General features: G+C 43.4%; 1 protein-coding gene across 1 annotated transcript in view; it reads right to left on the minus strand.

Moving 5' to 3' along the window:
• LOC307206115 (atrial natriuretic peptide receptor 1-like) overlaps positions 1-24,706 on the minus strand; it is a 49,314-nt gene that overhangs the window by 9,197 nt on the left and 15,411 nt on the right. The window contains exons 8-17 of the mRNA XM_079958909.1: positions 24,450-24,536; positions 22,327-22,470; positions 17,810-17,931; positions 14,956-15,097; positions 12,859-12,907; positions 11,243-11,347; positions 7,888-8,007; positions 5,995-6,088; positions 3,161-3,248; positions 1,631-1,770 (exon numbers count right to left, since the gene is read on the minus strand). Of these exons, the coding sequence (XP_079815035.1) occupies positions 1,631-1,770; positions 3,161-3,248; positions 5,995-6,088; positions 7,888-8,007; positions 11,243-11,347; positions 12,859-12,907; positions 14,956-15,097; positions 17,810-17,931; positions 22,327-22,470; positions 24,450-24,536 (1,091 nt within the window). The remainder of the gene's footprint in view (positions 1-1,630; positions 1,771-3,160; positions 3,249-5,994; positions 6,089-7,887; positions 8,008-11,242; positions 11,348-12,858; positions 12,908-14,955; positions 15,098-17,809; positions 17,932-22,326; positions 22,471-24,449; positions 24,537-24,706) is intronic.

A 24,706-nucleotide genomic window follows, 5' to 3' on the forward strand; every position in this document is an offset into this window, starting at 1 on the left:
AATCTACTTCTCTCTACACCAAGCTGTCTAGGTTTCCAATTTGTGCACCTGATGAGGTAGGCTCTCACCTACAAAAGCTTCTGTCACAGATTCTGAAAAACAAAGGTTTCATTTTTAAGGTGCCACAAATCTTTCTTGTTTTTGTTCTTTAATGGTGGGGGAGGGGACTTGCAGAAATAAACTTGGCACAGCATCTTCTTCTCCTACCCCCACCCCCTGAAGATGCCCCTGCACCCACCAAATCTGCTCTGGAGACTTGGAAGAAACCCATAACAGATTTGGGAGATGTCCCATTGAAAGTCCGCACACTAACAGGATAACTTTCTTGGGGCACAGGAAATAATTTATGGGAAACCTATTCATGAAGGGATATTTTAGTGGAGGAAAAATAACCATAAACATTTATTAAATGTTCAAAGCACTCTGCATACATTACTTCAGCAAGTGTTACAACATCTCTGTAAGGTTGGCCATGACGATCAACTGTTATTATGTAGATATGGGCAAATGTAAAGAAACATTGCTTTTCCTGATGAGCTTGGGCTGAGGTCAAATTTGGACTGGGGACAGGCACCTTTTCCCATATGTGGTGGAACTGCAAATTGATTAAGAAGTATTGGGATATGATTTATAATGAAGTTAAGAAAATGTTTAAATTGACTTTTATTAAAAGACCAGAAGCTTTTTTTATTAGGCATTATGGGTCAAGATTTACCAAGAGAAAAGAAAAAACTATGTATGCTACAACTGCGGCCAGGATGTTATTAGCCCAAAGATGGAAAAGTGAAGAAATACCAACCAAGGAAGAATGGCTACAAAAATTGATGGAATATGAGGAAATGGCAAAGCTAACAGAAATACTCAGAGACAAAGACAATAGATAATTTAAGAAAGATTGGGAACTATTTATGTTGTATTTACAGAAACAATGTAAAGATCTAAACTCACCAGCAGGGTTTGAGTAAACATTTACAATTAACAACAGAGATAATAACTATCAATATGGAGATAACATGTAAAATATTTGAAAGCAGGCAGGGGTTAATTTGGGGGAGAAAAACCAGAAAAGGAAGATTATGGGATAATGCACACAGTGACTTACGATCTCTGTAGTCCGCTGGCAGTAGGAGTACAATATGGGCATGTCTTTAAGTTAACATTTTACATTAAAAACCTGACAGTTTCCAAACTATCGAAGGCTTTTCACCAAAGCCAGACTAAACGTCTTTCCTTCTGCAGTGTTGGATGGCAGGTTGAGAGGAGTTCTCTACCAGGACAGACTTTGCACGTGTGCTCAAGACATCAACTCCATAAAACATATTTTGTTGCACTGTGCAAAATATGAGCAAGCCAGGGCTGAACTGATATTACCCTTGCTGGTACCTTTCCCGGGAAAATCAGAGGCTCACTATGTCAGGTTCCTATTGGAAGACTGGACAAATGCTAGAACATTAGCAGTGGCAATGTTTTTATCAGTGGTTGCAAGAACCAATGATCCCTACATTCTGAACAAAATGCTTGTTTAACCTGGAGGTAGGCTGTATGAATTGTGTATTGCTTTGTAACGATTTGTTGGGTCTCTGGACCGTAATAAAGATTGATGATGACAATGTTGTTTTTAAGCACTCACAGGCATCTCCGATAGTTTCCACCTTGTAGACGTCGTAATTGTCTATGATTTCATCAAAGGTGGTGTAGAGCTTGTTTAGGAAGTCAACCACTTGGTAAGGCGTGCTGGTGCTGGAGAGCTGAGTGAAGCCAACAATGTCGCTGGCAAGGAAGAACAAGCCTTAAATGTGAGTCGAAGGATTTTGGAAAACATTTTGATGCTGACACATTTTGATGGCACATTACATTTTGAATTCTGCATATCTGAGCAGCACTCTCCTCTTCCACCTCCTCCACTCTGCCGATTCCCTACAATAATTATTTTTGCAGTTTTCAATTGCACCATGTCAATTTAGCAGGTTGGGGGAGTGGAAGATAGTATTCCTTTATAAAGCACTGGTGAAAAAAATATATTTGAATTATGTTTCCCCAGGCTTTTGCAGCTGAAAGGGCTTCATATGGGCCTCCCCTGCCAATAAGACCTTCCCATTAATTTTAATGGTAGAAGCAGAAATCATTTACTGGACTTTGAATGGGGAGGGGAATCCATGCAAGGATCTTGATATTTCTTTAAAGTATATTCATTGGGACAAAAGTACCCTCACAAAATCTGCTCTGATACCAATCAAACTTCATTTACAAGAGGAGTACATAATCTCTTATCTATACGTTAGAGTTACATCTGTTGGGCAAATAAATCTCTGTGTTGTCCATCCTGTCGTGTATAAATCTTGTCCATCTGCAGACAAGCAGATGTAAGCATAAATCAGTAGACATTAATCTGCAGAATTTTAATGTGCTCGCTTGCTGAATGCTTGAAGCATTTCAGACAAATCCTAAATGATGATGACTCTCTCAAAGGCAGAAAGAAAAAAAGAGGAACAAAAATTCTTTCATAAAAAGCAGTGTACAGGTTATTAGCTCTCTAGCATAATTAGAGCAACTTTCCCTGCACGGCTAACATGGCACTAAACTCTTGATATGGCAACAATAGCCTTATCAACACACGTGTAATGGGAAGGGAAGTTTTGCTACTGAGGGGGGGGGGGAGTTCCTTGTTGCAGCCACTTCTCCTAGATTCAAAAAACACAATGCAGTGTTGACATTGCTTAGACGAGATGACATGAATCTTTACGTCTAGCTAATTTAATTCCTAAATGCATCTACAATTTATTTTTTAAAAAATATTTTCAGAGGCCTACACAGAACGCATATGTGAACGAATCAATCACCATCATGAATATGGTCATGTAAATAAATCATCATATCAGATATGTGCTAAATGTTAGAGATGGAGAAGGAGTGTGCTGCTCTTCACAAGCAGCCACACCAAAATGCACATGTCTTTTGCAGAACAGCTGCAGGCTGTGCTCCCCAAGAGTTTCACCTTTCCGCAACACTCAGCTTCGATATATCTGCAGAGACAGTTGTGGAAGGACACAAAGAATAAAAACGTATCTCGCCATGGTATCGACCGCACCTTGACGTCTCTGAAAAAGCTATTCACACAAAGGCTAAGTAGCGGTTTGCTGCTGGGTTCAGTCCTACTTACCTGAAAAATACAGTGGAGTTTATGTAACTTTGGGCCTGTGATGCCTTTCCTTGTCTTAAATCATCAGCTACCTGTTTTGGCAACATGCCTGTTTTGTAGAACAAACAAAAGCCATTATTACTAATGCAAAGTACCCACTAAAACTCAACCTGTATTAATAAATACAAAGTGATTTCACACTGGAATCCTATACCTGGCCAATACATGCATTTACAGTAACTGCAAGATAAAATGCATCCATTGACCAGAAAGCAGCAGATATATATTGACATCAGGCTCTTGGAACTGGTCTTCTCAATTTAGTTTGATTCCACTGGTATGAAATCTCCCACAGTAAGCAGATACCTAACCAAACTCTCAGTTGATTCGGGATGCAGAAATGTAAAGTCCGTATTCACATCATTCCTCCTCCCTCCCCAACCTGGTTCCTTTTCTATCTTTGAGAATTTCTTTGGATCTTACTTATGTATTTTATTTAGATTTTTATTTTTAACAGTGCACTTCATCGGGTTCTATCTATCTTTATCTTTTCCTTCATACTATCCAGTCTCATCTGTTGGGATTCTTTTCTCAAAATCCTCTGCTTTTAAAACTGTGGTCGAATGGATAGCCTGAGGTCCCCAGAACCACTCTGAAAATAATCATGGCGGGGGGAAATGCTCTACTGCTTTGAGCAGTGGTTGCCAAACTCTCCCCACCCTCCCAATGGGACCACTTGAAAAATGCTAAGAGTCTTAGCAGATCACTTAAATGTTATTTTTTGGTCTGGTGTAGCAATTGTTGTTCCCTGCCCTTGGTATGGTATGGTTTTCTATTATATTTCTATTACTGCTTTAATTCCTTACATTGTATTTTGTTGCATTGCAATTTGAATTCCATATAGAATATATAAGAGATACAAGAAACACTAGGTAAAGGGACCTCTGCCCGTTAGGTCCAGTTGTGGCCGACTCTGGGGTTATGGTGTTCATCTAGCTTTACTGGCCAAGGGAGCTAGTGGACAGCTTCCGGGTCATGTGGCCAGCATGACTAAGCCACTTCTGGCGAAACCAGAGAAGCGCACGGAAATGCCGTTTACCTTCCCACTGGAGCGGTACCTATTTATCTACTTGCACTTTGACATGCTTTTGAACTGCTAGGTTGGCAGGAGCTGGGACTGAGCAATGGGAGCTCACCCTGTCACGGGGATTCGAACTGCTGACCTTCTGATCAGCAAGTCCTAGGCTCAGTGGTTTAGACCACAGCGCCAGCCGTGTCCTTACACTAAAAGACTGTTAAAAATCAATGTGTAATTTTAATGTGAACGTTTCACAGACCACCTGAGTGAAGCTTGTGGATCACTTGTGCTCCCCACTCCTCAGTTTGGGATCTACTGCACTAGAGGTTTCCTTGATGTGCTCATCACACACTGAAGATGCAACCTAATTTTCGTTTTGACACTTGCACATTGCCTCTTACGCGGTGCGAGCAGCTGAAGCGGAATTGTAAGAGAACCACAACATCTTTCCTTGTATGTACACTTGGCTTTTGGAAATGTGGCTACCAGCACTTAAATTTGAGTTCAGAAGCCTTGTGGCACCTCCCCACAACTGTAGCTATATGTGAGGGATGGGGGACCTGTGGCCCTCCAGATGTTGTGGGCTCCACTTCCCATAAGCCCCAGCCAACATGGTCAACGGCCAAGGATGATGGAGTCCATCAGCATCTGGAGATCCACAGGTTCCCATTTCTGCTATTGGGTAAGGAAATATGGAAATGGTCCCCAATGAACAATCACATTTCAAGAAGGGTCCACAATACCAAAAAGTTTAAGAGCCACTTCATGCATACTGAATGTCATGACTCACAGCCTGGGGGCTGTGCACCATCAGATGGAGGAACAAGAGGAAGACCAGGCTCCTTCTCCATCCTTGGGAGAAAAACTGCCAGGAACCCAGTACCACACAAGCCAAAGACTGGGAGAATAGGGAGAAGACCCTTTTAACAATCAGCCAACATCTCTGTTGAGGTGGGATTTACTATTCTGTAGGACCAATGAATATATATAAGCCCACACATAGTGCCTGGAGAGAGACAGCCGGCAGGTGCCAACAAATGAGTCCCACTAGCAGAAGCTCTGGGCTGGCTTCCCCCTGCCGCCTGTCACCAACCACTTGCTCCTCCTAGAAGGTATCCCCCAAGATTGGCTCTGAGGAGGAGAAGGAGTATTGTTCACTCTGACAAGCTGAAATGCTTGTGGCAATGTTGAATTCCTCCTTATACCTTGCATAGCTTCCTCAGCTCTGTTGGAGCTCTCCAAGGTCCTGAAGGTACTTTGAGTGCCTTGGACCTCTGCCTTGGATTTTTGCCTTGAATTCCTTACTCGGGCTATTGACAGGACCATGATGGGAGCACCCACAGAACTGAAAGTCCCCCTTTAGCAAAGCCATATATCAAAATATGGGACGCAGGTGGCGCTGTGGTCTAAACCACAGAGCCTAGGGCTTGCCGATTGGAAGGTTGGTGGTTCGAATAACCGCAACGGGGTGAGCTCCCGTTGCTCAGTCCCTGCTCCTGCCAACCTAGCAGTTCGAAAGCACGTCAAAGTGCAAGTAGATAAATAGGTACCACTCCGGCAGGAAGGTAAACGGTGTTTCTTTGCACTGCTCTGGTTCACCAGAAGCGGCTTAGTCGTGCTGGCCACATGACCTGGAAACTGTACGCTGGCTCCCTCAGCCAATAGAGCGAGATGAGTACTGCAACCCCAGAGTCGTCCGCGACTGGACCTAATGGTCAGGGGTCCCTTTTCCTTTATATCAGAATAATCTGTATTCCCATTGGTGCGAATCACTCACTATACAACAAGCGGTCCGTCTTCTGCTTTTCATGTGTCAAGTCCTGAGTCCTTTCTGCTACTAACACCTCCAGATGTTTGCTGTATTTCTCCATCTAGGCAGGCAGAACAAAAATGTATTCAACACAAACAACCCCATCAGACGTTCTGTGTCAGATAATGGGTTCTGTATTTTCCAGCCGCTGATGTTGCTACCAGACTTCTGCACAAAGGCCTGTGAGACAACTTTGCATAGCTAGGCCCACAAGCCATCAGCAATAAAACAGAACGAACTTGGAGATACCCTAATGTCATGATTCAAAGATGCCTGAGAGCATTTGCAAATTGAAAGCCAATAAATTGCTTTTAGACACAGCCACCCCATGCACACCAGTTTTCCCCCAGCTGTACACATAATGTGAAGGGACGGTTACTGATTTTATTTATATTTCACATGTTTATGTTAGCTCATTTTCAATGTTTGCTTTTATTAGCATTTTTAAAATAAATATTTTATTTATTTATTTTTTAAATAATTTTTATTAACTGGCCAATCACATCAAATTAAATCACATCATATAAATTCCGAATTACAAAGCCAATTTTTTAAATTTTGTTGGGGGAACCCATACTTCAAGATCCAAAGGGGAATTCAGATCATCTTCTTATTACTGCGTTAATGTCCAAATCAGTCCCAATCAGTCCAAACAAAGTTCATAATTCTATCCAGTCTTATCTTGGTGTTGCCACATCATATCTTGTTCGTATAGTTTCTCTTTTTCCTTTACGATCTCTTCTGTTAGTCTCCTTAAGCCGATAGCAAGTGTAATAATCCTGTGTGGATTTCCCGTTCCTTCACTAAGTCCAGATGGTTTCCATATATCTCCTTCATAGATAACATCACTTTATCCATCGTAAATTTTGGCATTTGTCGCTCTTAAGTCCCACCGAGGAGTTGATTCACGATATGTAAACAACTCTATTTCTCTCTTTCTCCTCCCAGACCCAAGAGCTCCCACAATGCCTCACAAAATGGCGAACGGCATTTTTTCCTGACTGCGTCACTCCAAAACTCTTAGCTTTCCAGCTTCATCTTGAAACATTGCTTTGGATCGAAAGTTTATCTCCACACAGCCTTAAATCCACAGCTTAAGTCCTTAATTTCTGACTCATTAGGGGAGGGGGATTCTTGTTAAATCACATTAAAATAAATATTTTAATTAATATTTGTAAGCCACACAGAAGTCTTCCGTGGAGTATACAGTAAATTCGATCTATCCAGGATCTACCCCATAGGAAATGTCTTTAAATTCCTTTACTATTTCTAATAAATGCAACCTCCACCAGTCTGCCAGAGGTAGACTTACTTTCAGTTCACAGGCAAGCTGGGATGGAGTGGGGAACTATTAAAATAGCCTGGAATTAATAATAATAATAATAATAATAATAATAATAATAATAATAATAATTTATTTGTACCCCGCCCATCTGGCTGGGTTTCCCCAGCAACTCTGGGCAGCTCACAACAGAATGATTAAAAACATGATAAGACATCAAACATTAAAAACTCCCCTAAACATATATAGAGGAGTATCAGTGGGTGTAGAAATGGTTAAGCAACCTCTTTCCTGTCCATTGGATCCCCCTTGCAAGAAGTACCTGCCATTCACATCCTCATTAGTTTTATGAGCATAATGCTTCTGCACAATGTCTGTTGTACAGAGATAACGATGAGGAACTATGCCTTGGTATTGGCATCTTTGCTAATTTATAAAATCATATGCCCTCTTTCCTTACTGCCACCTTACTGTCTTCAAACAAGTGACACAGAATACGCATTCCTAAATAATGTTTTCATGTGCTTCAAGCACATCCAAGAGTTGTCCACTCCGGTGCAACTAAGAATGATTCTTACCAAAGTCATCATCATGTCAACTGGGCTAACTTTGTTTGGGTTCATCTTCTGCAGCAACTTCCGGACTTGCTCAAAGGTAAGCCTTTGCGCTGGATTGCTCTTCCTACACCTCCTGATCAGCTGCAAGAAGGAAAGAAGATTCCTGAAATGGAAAGCTGATATGAAAGCTAATGCTCGCTATATTTTGAAAGAAAATTATATGGCAATGATATATAGATGGTATCTAGCACCTAACAAATTGCCTAACATGTATAAGAAAGTTTCTAATGATTTCTGGAAGTATAAACAGGTAGCTGAATCTTTTTTCATATGTGGTGGACTTGTAAGAAAGCAAGGGTATTTTGGGAAATGATATATGATGAGATAAAAAAGATGTTCAAAGTGATTATAACAAAAAAACAACAACAACCCTAAAGCTTTTCTCTTAGGGATTATGGGGACAGAAGTTCCAAAAAAGATGTTTAAGCTGTTTATGTATGCAGTGCTTTTTTCTTAAAAAAAAATGTTTAGGGGTACTCTCATTTTCCTACTTATATTGAAATACTATCCCTCAATGAGGCCAAACTTAGATTCACAAAATGCGTACCCCTGCGTACCCCCCCCCCAGAAAAAAAAGCACTGTATGTATGTAACAGCAGCAGCTAGGATTTTTTTATGCACAAAAAATGGAAGGAATAAGTTCCCACCAAACATGAATAGATAAGTAAGAAAATGGGCAATGCAGAACTGGCGAAGCTAACAGCTAAAATAAGAGAACGTAATGATGATTGCTTTACGGAAGAATGGAAGCCTTTTTCGGACTATTTAAAGAACTATTATAGTATGATGAACTCGCAAGGAGGGTTTGCACTATGAGCAACAGAAGGAATTAGAGATTATAGTATTGTTATGGTATAAGAGATAGAAAGTAGGGTTCGGCAGAGGGGAAGAAATAAAAGGGGGTGGGAAGTCGACAAAAGAAAAGAAAAATTTACTACGTCTTGAAGTGCATATATGAAACTTTGGAAATTTGATAAAAAATAATTTTGAAAAAGAAACAGGATAGTATGCCACTCCTTCCAGTTCAAATGAGGTTCTGGCTTCCGGCAGTCAGCATCTCTTAATCACCGCCAGTTGCCAGAATAGGCTCAACACTTTATCAAAATGTATTATTACTGTTTATTAATTTATATACCACTTGTATGTCCAAGTGGCTCCCAAGTGGTCTTGCAGCTATAAAATCAATACATAATTAAAATGCACAGCAACAGGTCCATGGGGACATTAAAACAGCCTTAATTCAAATATACAGTAATGACCGCTCCCCACATCAAATGGGAGGCGCATTTTGCGTGGTCACGCGCAGCCCCCCGGATCCCAGTGCGGCTCCTGGTAGTTTGGGTCGCCTTCATCCTCCCCAGGCTGGAAACCTGGAGGTCTCTACCTACCTCAGCCAATCGCCCAATCCCGCCTGGGGAGGCACTACCAGGGGATCGGCCAGGTAGGGGGAGGGCCCACCCTGTCCACACAACAGAAGGTGAATCCTACCTGCGAAGCGTCAGTCGGCTCCAGAGCTTCTCCCACCCTCCCCTCCCTCAGTTAAGTCTTCTTTTGCAGGTTAACCTCTTCTCCACAGGTACGCAGGCACTGTTACATCAAGGTTGCTGTTGAAGAGCCGGAAAGGAATTTTCCCCCATTGGCAGGTTTTGCTTTTCCCATAGCAAAACATCACAACTTTGGCGGTTTCAAGCCTTGGGAGGAATCCTTTAGGTCAATCTTCCTAAATGGGGGGGGGGCGTGAAGTGGTGACCCACACCCCCCTTGGGGCGGTGATCTCAGGGTTCCCCTTAAAGGGGTCCTTGGGGGGAGGCGTTGGCCATATGCCGAGAGGTTGTCATTGCTCTCCCCTTCAACGGCAGCGAAACGGGGGGGGGGGGGGGCTCTCTGCTTGACCACATGTTTTCCAGAGCCAGCCCAAAACCCACACATTCTGGATAACCCTGAAGCCTCCCAGATCCCCGGCTGGGGACTGGGAAGGATAAACGCCCAGTGCCTGAGCCAAGGTCTCCCTACATCTGAAACTTAATAAAGTTGTGGCCAATTTTAACCCCATAGTATGTTGTCTTGAGTCATTATTAATCCGCTCAGAGGTTGCTTGGCGTTGGGGGGACTCCGCCTGTCCATGCAAAACAAACCATTCAAAAGTGCAACAACGAAAACGACAGAATCAGAAGTTAAGTTCAGGGGAATGCTTGTCTTCAGAATGCCAACACTGATGACGTCACTCTTATTTTAGCAGGGAGGGCATCCCATAACCTTGCCATCACCAGAGAAAAACCCCACCTCTGTGTTGCCACAAGCCAATAATCATCAAACTTTGGAAAAAAAGTGAGTTCAATTAGCTAGTTGTTGTGCCCTCTATAGGAGAAAATATACAGATACAACGTAGCTAGATCTCTCAAAGTCGTTACTCTAGAGCAGGATTCCCCAAACTTGGGTCTCCAGCTGTTTTTGGACTGCAGCTCTCAGCATTCCTAGCTAGCAGGACCAGTGGCCAGGGATGATGGGAATTGTAGTCTTAAACAGCTAAAAAAAGTCTTAAAAAGTTGGAGATCCTGCTCTAGAGTAATCTGAAAGAAACAAGGAAGAGGGGGGAGTGGTTTTGGCTTCCCCGAATCTATTTTTCCCCAGGCAGACAAACTAAAATGACAAGGTGACGCTTGAATTCTTTTAAACTAGACAGACTTTCCCCCCTCCAGACACATATTTTGGCTCATTGACAGCCACCTTTCAAATGCAGAAGCTAGAGCATAACGACTATTAAATACGATCATGGATCTGACAGTTTATAACCACAGGAAGTCATAAAACTCCAGTAGCTGCATATTAAAAGCATCATTTACTGCATTCTGTTTTTGTGAGACAAGCTGACATTTCAGTTTGTCAGAATAATACTATTTTTAAGGAATATTAAAGCCACACATTGTTCTGTAGAGTCTTGGAGGAGGAATTGGAAACTTCCCTCTTCTTCTTCTTCTTCTTCTTCTTCTTCCATCTGTGTGTTTTGTTTTTAAGCGAAAAAGAAACCTTCCCTTTCTTTCAAGGGCAACATGGATCGTGGATCGTGTCTGCTACAAGTGCCAAACATTTCACAGACCCCTTGTACTTTTCCCAGCAGCCTGATCCACTGATAGGAGCAGATGATAGTGCTCATCTCATCATCACAGAACACTTCACCTGCTGGTTTCTGCAGATCAAGCTGCTATTAAATGGATAAGCAGCAGGCCAAGGCAGTTCCCAGCTGGCAATTTCAGTCCACTTCTGCAACAATAATTCCACCATAAAGAAGACAGGAGTATATTAGCATTCGGTTTACCTCTACATATTCTGTAGGGCAGGGACAGGCATGCTCAGATTTTTCTGATATTAATTCTGTCAAAGCGGGGCACAAAGAATATTCCTCTGACTGTGTATCATCTTTCTAGAAAACACAAATAGTGCCTTTATTTATTTATTTATTTATTTTCAAGGAGATTGTAATCATAGAACAGAAATCAGCAAGAGTCACGTGCTCTACAGACATCAGCTTTCGAATCACATGCTTTGGGGCAAGCCAGTCTGATGGGTGTCATAATAAATTATTATTATTATTATTATTATTATTATTATTATTATTATTATTATTTAATACATTTTATGCTGTGAACAGCCCTGAGATCTACAGTTGAAGGGCAGTCGACAAATTAAACAAATAAAAGGATAACAGTAATAATGTTTTAGAATCGCCAGTTTTGTCATTGGTGCCATTCATTCACAGCAAAATTCCACATATTGCCCCTTTTTGTTCAAGAAAGTGTGTGTGTTGCTTTACGGCAGGCACATCCAACAGGTAGATCACTGGAACTCTGTGGTAGATCACCGGTAGATCACTGGCTCCCCCCAAAGAAGCTCAACAACTTTGACCTTAACCCCCCAAAAGGGGGTTAGATCACTGCCAGTTTTTAACTCTGAGGAGATCTCAGTCTCTTGGGAGCAGGCCACCCTAAGACATCTATACTCTGCTTTTCAATGAATTCCTACGACCTGTTCTAGCACTCCTCAGGACCTTGCAAAAATCCTCACCTCAAATTCAACACAGTTTGAGGTTCTGTTATAGGATCCAGGAGGGCATCCCAAGTTCAGACAAAAGAAGATTCGTTCAGCAGCTCTTGACTTGAATGCTGTTCGTTTCAAGGTAAGTGAGCATGTAAACGATTAACACGATCGCCTTTACCTCGCTGGTAAGGTTCACAGGTCAATAGAGAAGCACTGATATGTGAATACAGTGGTACCTTGGTTTAAGAACAGCTTAGTTTATGAACAACTTAAGAAGGCTGCAAACCCGGAAGTAGGTGTTTTGCTTTGTGAACTTTGCCTTGGAAGCAGAACATGTTCCGCTTCCTGTGGAGTGTAAATTGAGTCCTCCGCTGTTATGGGAAAGCATACTTTGGTTTAAGAATGCTTTGGTTTAAGAACAGACTTCTGGAATGGATCAAGTTCATAAACCAAGGTACCACTGTATTCTAAAATGACCCAAGCAAGGGTGTGTGACTCAAACATTATGGCCTTCTCAGCATAACAAAACCAAGATAACACTCTAATTCTCAAGTATTTAAAAGCAGATATTTAATTACCCGAAGAACCAGTCAAGTTAATTTGGAAATGGTGCAAGATTTTGCACAAAATATATGAAAATCTAACATTTTTTGGGGGGGGGGACCTGAGGGCTCAATAATAATTAACTGCTTATCTCTGCCTGTTTTCCCCAACAGCAGTCTCCCACAATCCCAGCTTCCCCCAAACACCCTGGAATTATTGATTTCTAAGATTTATAAGGTTACAACAATAAAGTATACAATTATAAAAACAAACAAAACCACTACAGTTTTAAAACACACAAAATCATTCCCAAATGGAGCAGAACAGTCAAGTACCAGACATCATAGATCTTACCAGGGTGGGGTCACTTCTTGTTGCTATTTCGATTAAAATGATGGCATAGCTGCAAAATTGGAGATAAGTCGTTACCAGTGGCAGAACATTGGAAACAGAATGATTAGTTTAGTTTGTAAATGCAGGAGCCAATTTTCAAGAGAAAACACTCGACAAAGCAGCATGGGAAGACGAAATTAAGCAACCGTCATGCAGTGCAAAACATACCTAAAAATTTCTAAAACACCCAGAATTCGTAATAATCTTAAAAGCCAGCAGAAATCCTTGAGCATAAACATGAAGACACAGTAAACTAAGAATAAAATGTTTAGATCAGTCTTGAAAAGTGGAAGCAGTTGACCTTCAGAGCCCATTCAAACAATCGACAGGTGGAGCTTGCCTAATCTCAAGCAAAATTTAATTCCACAGATGTGGGGCCACTACCAAGAAGAGGCGACAACTTTGAAAAAGCTCTCATCTGGCTAAACTTAGCCATGATGATTAAGCCCCATTAAAAGCAACAATACTTTGGCTAGCGATTGCTTAATTTCAACGGAACTTAAGGCACAACTATATGTATATCTACCTAGAAATAAGTCCCACTCTGTTCGCTTACTCCCATGAAAGTATGCACAGGGTTGTAGCTTTAGTAACAGCCGACTTTCAGGTGGATTGGGGCTAGTATCTTTAAATAAGTCACGAAGGAATGGATTAATGAAAGCCAATTATTTAGCATAGTGAGGTGCTTCTGTCTACTTCAGATGGTGTGCCATCTTCCCGCTCAATGAACTCAACCAAGTACAGGTCCCATTCCTTATAAATAACATTGTTATGCCCTATGGCTAATGAAATAAAGTTGCCTTTAACCCCAGTACATTGGTACCTTGGTTCTCAAACTTAATCAGTTCTGGAAGTCCGTTCCAAAACCAAAGCGTTCCAAAACCAAGGTATGTTTTTCCATTAAAAGTAATGCAAAATGGGAATTAACCTCGATGCATTGCTAAAAGAGGATCAAACATTAGAGGACTTGATCCATTACACTCATTTTCACACCTCCAAAGAGGCCAGTCTGATGATATGCTGAAGAAGCATATATCAGGCTGTGGGTGCAAAACATGCAACAGATGACACCGAGCGCAGGTGTTTTTGTTAAGTTTAAGCTCTTCCTCCCCAAAATGGCCTCCGAGGGTTGAAGAACTGCCTGCCATAACGGGGACAAATTATTCATGCTGCCAAGTGATCCCAGATTGTGCCACTTCAGTCTACGTCGTTCAGTTCTTTGAAAAACGAGTATGCTGCTCCTGGGACGATGAATAGCTATTCATAATATTAACAATAAATAAAACAGAACAATAAAAAAAAACAGAAGGAGACTCAACGGAATAATAAAAGCAGACCAAGCAGAGAACCCATAAGACTGCTAGTTAAAAACAGCTCGGATACCATGCTTGAAGGCTTAGATGTAGGCGCTTATCTTACAACTTCTAACCCCCTCAACTACAGTCGAATCCTAGGATCTCAAACACCTTGGCTCCTGAACAAATCGGCTCCCCAAAGATTGAAACTTGGAAGTGAGTATTCTGGTTTTTGAACAATTTTCAGAATCTGAATGTCCGGCATGGCTTCTGATTGGTTGCAGGAGCTTCCTGCAATCAGGAATTGGCTTCCTGCAGCCAATCAGAAGCTGCACATTGGTTTCTGAATGTTTTGGAAGTCGAACATACTTCCAGAACAGATTCTGTTCGACTTCCAAGGTACGGCTGTATTGGTCATACTGGCTAGGACTGATAGTACTTGATCAGTAACATCATCTGGGGGAAACAGAGTTAGAAAAGGCCTCAAAAACTTGGAAAAGCTCTGCTGGGTGGCCTTGTGAAGTTCTGATGGGGGCACAGAAGCAACGCTTTGAATGAGAGAAAGAGAATGGAACAGTGTGATTATGAAAGAATAATCTGTCATACAGGAGTACAGTAGTCACAGCTTATTAGCAAAACAGCGAATAATTCCAGCAACACAAAAAGCAACCCCCCATGTTTGTTCTGTCATATAGTAACACAGTTTACTTTGATTATGCATGAAAAAGGGGAGTGGGGGAGACCCATTTATGATCATCATCACCTGTACACATCTGCAACTGGAGTTGGTTCAAAGTTTGGTGTGGCGTGAGCCTCAGGCGCCAGATATATTTGTGTGAAGTGCTTATGAGGAACATTGGACTCCATTAAATAATCTTCTTTTCTATAGAACTGCAAGCCATAGTCTGACACAAGGAGAAGCAAAGGAGGGGAAGGAAGAAAAAAAAAGGGATCAGAAATTTCCCCTGGTTGTTTTGCATTATTTTGAACTGAGTGCCACAGGAGATGTTCATTTCAACACTCTCAGTTGGGAAATGGGCTGATTCAGTTTAGAGCTGAAATGAATTCTCCTCAGCAAATTCCGGACATGAGGATGGGAGCAAATTCCCTGGATGTCAAAATATTAGTCGCATTTTAAATATTCAGCATCAGCATTTCACATTCAGAGTTCTGTCAGTAGCAGCCAGCCCTTTCCCGCATCCGACAGCTGTCACTCAGTAAGGATGAACATCTGACTGCCTCACTTCGCAATGGGCTGTACAGGACAGCTAACATGCTGTCATTCTGAACTAGCTTGGTCTGCCTTCCGGGCTGGTGTCACATAGTTAAATCTGATTGGCTGTCACCATGACTAAGAGAAAGGAGGACTATTCTCCAAACATAAGCAAGGGCCCAAATAGATTAAGCTGCAGGGAGATTCCCAAATGCTGCTATCTGAATTCCAGGTATGGGGAGGCAGAATGAGATTCATCCCAGTACGTTTCCGAGCACAATTCAAAGTGTTGGTGCTGACCTTTAAAGCCCTAAACGGCCTCGGTCCAGTATACCTGAAGGAGCGTCTCCACCCCCATCATTCTGCCCAGACGCTGAGGTCCAGCGCCGAGGGCCTTCTGGCGGTTCCCTCATAGCGAGAAGCAAAGCTACAGGGAACCAGGCAGAGGGCCTTCTCGGTAGTGGCGCCCGCCCTGTGGAACGCCCTTCCAGCAGATGTCAAAGCGATAAACAACTACCTGACATTCAGAAGACATCTTAAGGCAGCCCTGTTCAGGGAAGTTTTTAACGTGTGATATTTTACTGTATTTTTGCTTTCTATGGAAGCCGCCCAGAGTGGCAGGGGAGGCCCAGCCAGATGGGCAGGGTATAAATTATTATTATTATTATCTCCCTGCCTGAATCTCTCTGGGAATGGAACCAGGGAAGTCTCCTGGAAAAGCCCTAGCTCATTCCCTTGGAATGCATAACATATAAGGGTCTAATCTATGACAAGGCAAAAGGTAAAATGGGATGTGGGTGGTGCTGTGGGTTAAACCACAGAGCCTAGGACTTGCCGATCAGAAGGTTGGCGGTTTGAATCCCCGTGACGGGGTGAGCTCCCGTTGCTCGGTCCCAGCTCCTGCCAACCTAGCAGTTCGAAAGCACGTCAAAGTGCAAGTAGATAAATAGGTACCGCTCCGGCAGGAAGGTAAACAGCGTTTCTGTGCGCTGCTCTGGTTCACCAGAAGCAGCTTAGTCATGCTGGCTACATGACCCAGAAGCTGTACGCCGGCTCCCTTGGCCAATAAAGCGAGATGAGTGCCGCAACCCCAGAGTTAGTCACGACTGGACCTAATGGTCAGGGGTCCCTTTACCTTTAAAAGGTAAAGGACCCCTGGATGGTTATGAGTGACTATGGGGTTGCGGCGCTCATCTTGCTTTCAGTCCAAGGGAGCCGGCGTTTGTCCACAGACAGCTTTCTGGGTCATGTAACTAGAATGACTAAACCACTTCTGGTGCATGAAGCACCGTGACGAAAACCAAAGTGCAGGGAAACACCATTTACCTTCCCATCGCAGCGGTACCTACTTATCTACTTGCACTGGCATGCTTTCGAACTGCTAGGTTGGCAGGAGCTCAGACAGAGCAACGGGAGCTCACCCCGTCGTGGGGATTTGAACCACCAACCTTCTTGGCAAGCCCAAAAAGCTCAGTGGTTTAGACCACAGTGCCATCCATGTCCCTACAAATGCATAATATCTAAGGGTCTAATCTATGACAGATCCTACTGAGCAGATATTAACAGATGGGGAGCATCACTCGGGGAGCAGAGCAAGTCCTGACGTGATATTTTAATTAATTAAATAGTTTCTTAACTGCCACTCATTAATTATCCAAGGGTACATGTGACTAAAGGGGTGAATAAAATGATGTACGTGACATGCTGCATACAGCCCAAGGGCTACTGTAATATAGTGGCTAAGCTACAATCCTAAACACACTCACTAGGGAGTAAGTAGATGTGTTTGGAATCTGTGCGTCAGGCTGAATGAGAAGGAGCGGCAAACCTGACAGTCCCTGGTTCCAAACCTGTCTGTATCACAAGCTCAGTAGGCAGTCGTTGAAACAGGCTACTGTCTCCCTGCATCAGCCCCCCACATCTGCAATACACAGATAATAGTTCTGATCCTCTACCCTATAGCAGTCTTGCAAGGATTATTCATATATGTGAAGCACTTTGAACATTATTATCTACGCGCAGAGTATCTGCCAGTCTGTTCCTTCAACTCCCTTTGAGTTTGATCTGCCAAACATTTGGGGTTTTGTTTTTTTGTTTTTTACTGTTATCCAGTGAGTGTTCACAATACGGCTGTATTGTGAGAACCTCCTATATTACATGATAAACATTATGTGTATCAAAAAACAACAACCCCACCCTGAAGACACATTGCTAATTGCTGTTTGTTGCTAATAGGTCTAAGTTGAGCCATTTGACATTTGCAATGTAATGTCGCATAGATTCGTCGTTTTCAGGAGATGTGGGGATGGTGACCACGAGGACATCAGCAGCACTATCCCATAATAAGGCAATATCCATTCGTACTTTTCCATAGCACAGAGAGAACAGCTCCTGTTCCGCTTACCTGAAATCTTACAAACCCAGCGATCATCAATGACACAGTTGGTGGACTTTAATCGCCCATGGTAGATCCTGTGCTGGTGAAGATACGCCATTCCCTGAGCAATGTCTGTGGCAAAAGAAAGCCTAAGATGGTAGGGATAATAATCGGTGTTAATATGGCCTACTGTACCACAGGGCTAGACTTAACACTTCAAGAGCTCCGTGGAACAAATGGGCAAAGATTGCAGTGATGTTTTGACTTGCATCTGTTGTAAACAAAAATTGCCCTTTTCACTTATGGGGTATCCAAGAACCCATATAGAGTCCCCTATTGGTAGGAGAGAATAACAGAGGCCAACCAGAGAATATTGAGAAGCAAAGCAACTAATAAGCTTGATCTTTATTGATCTGTTGCAACAGGGTGCTCCCCTCACTCTCAGGAGAGAGGAAGGACCCAGAAAAATGGCATGCAAGGCCTTATAAAGACTTTTGAAATTCCCATCCTGTAGATCAAGACCACCCCCAGAAACATCATACATACATCACAGAAGAGGTGGTCTTAAAACAGAAATTTGAATGTTGTTTTTCTCCTGTCATTGTTTATCTCCTGTCTGGCAGGTTACTTGATTCGATTGCCTGGGTAGCCTGGCCAGTCTTTTGTAATGATAAATACTTAGTTCCTGGGCCATGTCACAGGCTCACACCCTATTCAAACACAGACATACCCTTAGGACAGGATTTGTGAAGGAAAAGACAATGGGGAGGCTTTTCCATTTTCCTTTGACCTTGCAGAGAAAACATTTGGTCAGTTTGGGACAGTTTGGGAATCAAAATGGTTCCAGGTCGGTCTTCCTGTGCTGATCTATGTATGTGCTTGGTTGGTACACTTATGAACATTTAACATATATCTAAGACCTCAAAATTCCTATCACACATCCAATAGGGCCTGCCAGTATGGCTTCCACGAAGCATCTCAATAATTATCCCCTCTCAAATCCACAGACGGTTTGATCTTCTTGTTTACTTCCTGCTTGCACTAGGTCGGTCCCTTCTTACATTTCAGGGATCGTTTCTATGGTGTCAAACTAGAAAAGTGTACTTGAAAACGATCCCTTACACGTGCCTCCTGATAACTTAGGCTTGCATTGTTCCATGTGCAATGCTATCTGGAGGAGTAATCTAGAGTATTTGTGGGGGACCGATCTGTCGGGTCGGCCGGGGGCATGGACGACCCCCAGGCAAACGACAGGAACATTCCCAGCCTGTTCCTCCCATCAGCCTGCAGCTCTAGGGAGTTCTGACAGCCTTCCCCGACGATTTATAGTGACTCATGCTTGGACACACTGAGCACACATCCAGAGTCCAGCAGAGATGAAACGCAGTCAGAGCTAGGCTGGGGTTGTAAGCACTAAGCTACTTTATTAAGCATAAAGGTAAAGGTAAAGCTCTGCTGGGTGGCCTCGTGAAGATCTGATGGGGGCACAGAAGTAATGCTTCGAATGAGAGAAAGAGAATGGGACAGTGTGATTATGAAAGAATAATCTGTCATACAGCAGTACAGTAAAGGTAAAGGGACCCCTGACCATTAAGTCCAGTCGTGGCTGACTCTGGGGTTGCGGCGCTCATCTCGATTTATTGGCCAAGGGAGCCAGCATACAGCTTCCGGGTCATGTGGCCAGCATGACTAAGCCGCTTCTGGCGAACCAGAACAGCCCCCACAAGATTTTCTTTGCAGTTCTTTGCCCCTCACAAACCGTAGACAAAGATGTAGTGTGGTGGCATCATTGGCCTTTCTCAACCTGTGGGTCCCCAGATGTTGTTGAACTACAACTCCCATCACTCCTAGCTAGCAAGGCCAGAGCTCAGGGATGATGGGAGTTGTAGTCCAACAACATCTGGGGACCCACAGGTTGAGAACTGCTGGACTAGATGGTCCTCAGGGTCCCTTCCAACTCTACAATTCTATGATTTCTGTGATTCCTTATGAATACCATGCATCTTCTTTCACTAGACATTACTGTTGGGATGCAGAGAAGAAAAGACATTGGCTGATGGCACCTCTTGGAACTTGTAGCTGGAGCCTTGAGTCCCTAAACCACGGGTTGTCAACCTGGTCCATACAGCCCACTAGTGGGTATTTCAGGATTCTAGGCGGGCAGTAGGGGGTTTTACGGCACAAGCCAAATCCTCCTTCCATCGAGCAATGGTGGGCGGTAAGGAAATTTTACCATTAAGAAAGATGTATTAGTGGGTGGTAGGTATAAAAAAGGTTGACTACCCCTGCCCTAAATAACGCACAGCAGTTGTTGTTTTTGTTTTTGGGGGGGAGTTGCACTATGGCCCTAAGGTAAAGGGACCCCTGACTATTAGGTTCAGTCGTGACCGATTCTGGGGTTGCGGCGCTCATCTCGCTTTATTGGCCGAGGGAGCCGGCGTACAGCTTCTGGGTCATGTGGCCAGCATGACTAAGCCGCTTCTGGCGAACCAGGGCAGCACATGGAATTGCTGTTTACCTTCCCGCCAGAGCGGTACCTATTTATCTACTTGCACTTTGACATGCTTTCAAACTGCTAGGGCCTGCAAGACAGAGTTGTTCCACCAGGCCTTTGGTCAGGGCGCAGCCTGACTCCCTCCTCTGGCAACCTGCACAGAATCTTGCTTAATCGGTTGCCATTAATTTGATTTTAATTAATTTTTATAATGAAATATTTTTAGAATGTGTGATTATTTGATTGTTTGATTATTTGATTATTGTTAGCCGCCCTGAGCCCGGCTTCGGCTGGGGAGGGCGGGATATAAATAAAATTTATTATTATTATTATTATTATTATTATTATTATTATTAGGTGGGCAGGCGCAGGGACCAAGCAACGGGAGCTCACCCCGTCACGGGGATTTGAACTGCCGACCTTCTGATCGGCAAGTCCTAGGCTCTGTGGTTTAATGCACAGTGCCACCCGCATCCCTATGGCCCTACCCACACACAATAAATCTAATCAGCAATTTGATCCCAAAGTCAGGTTCTCTCTGTCAGTCACTCTTAAAAGATCACTTCAGGCTCAGCATCACACTGGCATCTTATCTACCTAATGATGCCTCGCTGTAATTAAAATCCCATATTCTATCAAAAACACCATCTGGTGAAATGATTACACATACCTTCTTATCAGTCTGAAAGTCAGTGAGGGCTTTGTTGTTATTTCATCTATATATAATCTTATCTCATATCAATATAGCAGCTACATTCCCCCCCCCCCCCGTTGAGACTTTGTCCATGAAGGGAATGATGCAAATCACACCAGCAAGACAACCTCTGCCCCACCAAATACTGGCTTCTGTTATTAACACTTTAATATAATGGATTCTAAAAATATATAAAAAACTCTCATAGTATAAATGCTGTTGAAATACATTATAGTTTCTCTTTTTCCTCATGCGATATAAAGAACTGATTTGAATTGGAGAGAGAGAGAGAGAGAGAGAGGAAGGAAGGAAGGAAGGAAGGAAGGAAGGAAGGAAGGAAGGAAGGAAAGAAAGAAAGAAAGAAAGAAAGAAAGAAAGAAAGAAAGAAAGAAAGAAAGAAATTTTGCTGTGAGTGCTGCAAGACCTGCTCCCGGTTTTGCTCACCTATTTCTACCTGCCTTGGGATGCAGGGACTCTGATAGATTCTTTTCTTCTTCTTTTTTAATCGACAAATGCTGATGCTACTTCTGTTGGGAACAGAAGCCATCTTACAGTTAGCCTATAAAGACCAGCCACTCAGGATGCTGAGAGAATATTGGGGTGAGGTATGACATGGTTTGCATTTTTTGGTACTGACTCTCTTCCGCGGCACCGGAAATCACTTCTGCACCTACCCAGATGCTGAAAATTGCTTCTGCACAGGTGTGATTTTGGGCATCTGGGCATGCGCAGAAGCAATTTCCGGCGCCACAGACATGCACATATGCGATTGCTGCTGTCGCGCTGCACTGGCCTGGCCCAAGGAGGATCTCCGCGGGAGTGATCCGGCCCATGCCCGGTAAGCCTTGCTGACCCCTGATATATATCAACAGGATGGCAGGTGGGTCACCAGGTGATTCTTCCTCAGTACTGTTCCCTCGTGCCCACGCCCCTCTCCAGGTATTCTGAACATGCCGGCTTTGGCCCTTTCAGTGGGTGGGTGAGGTGTCCCCAGTTCTCCTTCATACAACTTTGGCTCAACAACCTTGGTTAAAAAAAGCTCCACAATTTAGGTGGCTTCCTTAAAAGAGCTCACCAATTTTGGGGGTGTTAAGAACGCAAACCCTTACAAGGCAGCTTCCACAATAAACAATCACATATCAGAATAAATTTTGACTAAAATGTGGGTGAACTTCCATGAGAATTAAAACAAACAAACAAACTGAGGTGCAGAACTAAATTTAAGATGGAGGAGATAGAGATAGATAGAGAGAGAGAGAGAATGAGAACCCATAATTGACAGATTTCACTCATCCCAAGCAGTAACTGTGAGGAAAATGCCAGCATTGACATCCACCTTTGTCACCTTTCTCTCACCTGAAGCCCCAGTTTAAAGGGATGTCTTCATTGAGCAGCACATCAGTCAAACTTCCTTTAGGGCAGTATTCCGTGATTATGGCAATATTTGGCGCTTCAATACAGCCTCCAATGAATTTGCAGAGGTTTGGGTGGTCCAGTTCTCTGTGACAAGCAGGCAGGAATTGGGTTGTGCCATATACTTTCTAAGAACACAACATTGCATTTTGAACACTTTCCCTTGCAGGAGAAGCCTCTCCTTGAGAAGGAACTTCGGGCTTGAGCCCCAGAACAACTCCATAGCCACTGTGAAGTAGTTGCTTTGGGAGTCGAAACCATATGTAAGCCTGTAACCCACTTACTGAGAATAAGTTCCATTGGACTCAGCAGGACTTACTTTTGAGTAGATATGCATAGGATTGGTCTGTAAATTTGTGTGTGTGTGTGTGTGTGTCCTAGCTCCCAAAAGCTGCTATAGATGGACACAGTGCTTTTTTCTGGGGGGACGCAGGGGTACACATATTTTTCACTCCATAAGACGCACCTGACCATAAGACACACCTAGTTTTTAGAGGAGGAAAGCAAGAAAAAAGCTCCCCATCTCAATTTGACAGAGCGTGCAAGGGAGAAAGAACCCCTCTGAGCTGGCTCCTGGCTGCTCTCATGCAAGTCACAGAGCCCCTCAGATGGAGGGAACTCTAAAGAGTGTTCTAAAGACCTCTTCCCCCGCCTCGCCTCTCCCCACCCCCTCGCGCGGCTGCCACCATTAGGATGCTCACACGGACGATGTGCCACACCCCCGCCGCTCCAGTAACCAAAGTCCTCAGCTCCGCCGCTGCCAGGGACAACACATTCGCTCCATAAGATGCACAGACATTTCCCCTTACTTTTTAGGAGGAAAAAAGTGTGTCTTATGGAGCGAAAAATACGGTAAGTTTGGCCCCATTGAGGGGCAGTATTTCAATATGAGTAGGAAAATGAGAGTACCCCTAAACATTTTTTTTTTAAAAAAGCACTGGACACAGGTGCAGCCAACGTGAGGTCCCCCAGAAGCTTCTGGACTGCAGCTTCCATCAAAGCCAGCCAACGTTGCCAACGGTAATGGATGATAGGAGTTGTAGTCTAACATCATCAAGAGAGAACCATGTTGGCCACTCCTGGATCATTAGAGGGCCCACAGAACTTCTGATCAGTTGTGACTGAGCAACAGAGAGAGGAACGGGATATGTGAGGAGTGAGGGAGATAGAGATGGAGACAAAAAGAGCTGAGCCAAAATAGGAAACCGATTGTGGGAGGTTCCACTAGTAGTAAAGTCTTTACTTTTTCTCATTTATTAGACGGGACTCTTATTTGACCACATGGCTCAAGATCATGCCATGGACTCTTGGCTTCTGTCACACGGGTTCATTTCCTGAGAATTCCAGTATTTATTTTCGTCTCTCTCCCACCCCCCGCTCCATAAAAAAGGCCCACATTTCTATACCTGAAGGAGCGTCTCCACCCCCATCGTTCAGCCCAGACACGGAGGTCCAGCGCCGAGGGCCTTCTAGTGGTTCCCTCCCTGCAGTAAGTGAAGCTACAGGGAACCAGGCAGAGGGCCTTCTTGGTAGTGGCACCCGCCGTGTGGAACGCCCTCTCATCAGATGCCAAGGAAATAAACAACTATCTGACTTTTAGAAGATATCTGAAGGCAGGCCTGTTTAGGGAAGTTTTTAAGGTTTGATGTTTTATCATGTTTTAAATATTCTGTTGGGAGGCACCCAGAGTGGCTGGGGAAATAAATTCCTCAAACCCAGATTAAGCTGGTGCTGTGAGGGCTGGGGGAAGGGCATCATATGGCCTCAACGGGGCAGCATATTACCAAGGTCCACCCCTGTTTCTCTCAGCCATTCAGAGACTGCTGCTGGCTTCGAAACAAGAAGGGATGTGGGAAGGACTTCTTAGCATGCCTTCAGGACATACAAGATATCATAGGACAGGTTGTCTAGTTGATCCTGAAACACACAGTTAAACATGCCAGTAAAGGCAATATGGGTCTCAGTTCACTTTTTGAAACAAGTGGATAGTGAATTCAAATTTAAGGAGCACACACTTGTGTGCATTATCTATAAAGGCACCCATAACACTTTTAAAAGTAGCTTACCTTACTTGTTTGACTTCTTTACGGATGGTCCTAGTGAGAGTAAACGTCTTGTTCATTATTTTTTTGATGGCCACTGTTCTACCATCACTGGAAGAAGGCAAAGACAGTTGTTTAGCAACCATAAGTAAATAAAAAACCCACAACCCCTCCGTATATTTATCTATTACAGTTATATTATCTGTGGTGCAAAAAAACCCACAATACATTGTTCTTCTCCTTTTCCCATTTATCCTCACAAGAGCCCTGTGAGGTAGGCT

The sequence above is a fragment of the Podarcis cretensis genome (assembly GCF_951804945.1).
Source record: "Podarcis cretensis genome assembly, chromosome: 17".
Lineage (NCBI taxonomy): Eukaryota > Metazoa > Chordata > Lepidosauria > Squamata > Lacertidae > Podarcis > Podarcis cretensis.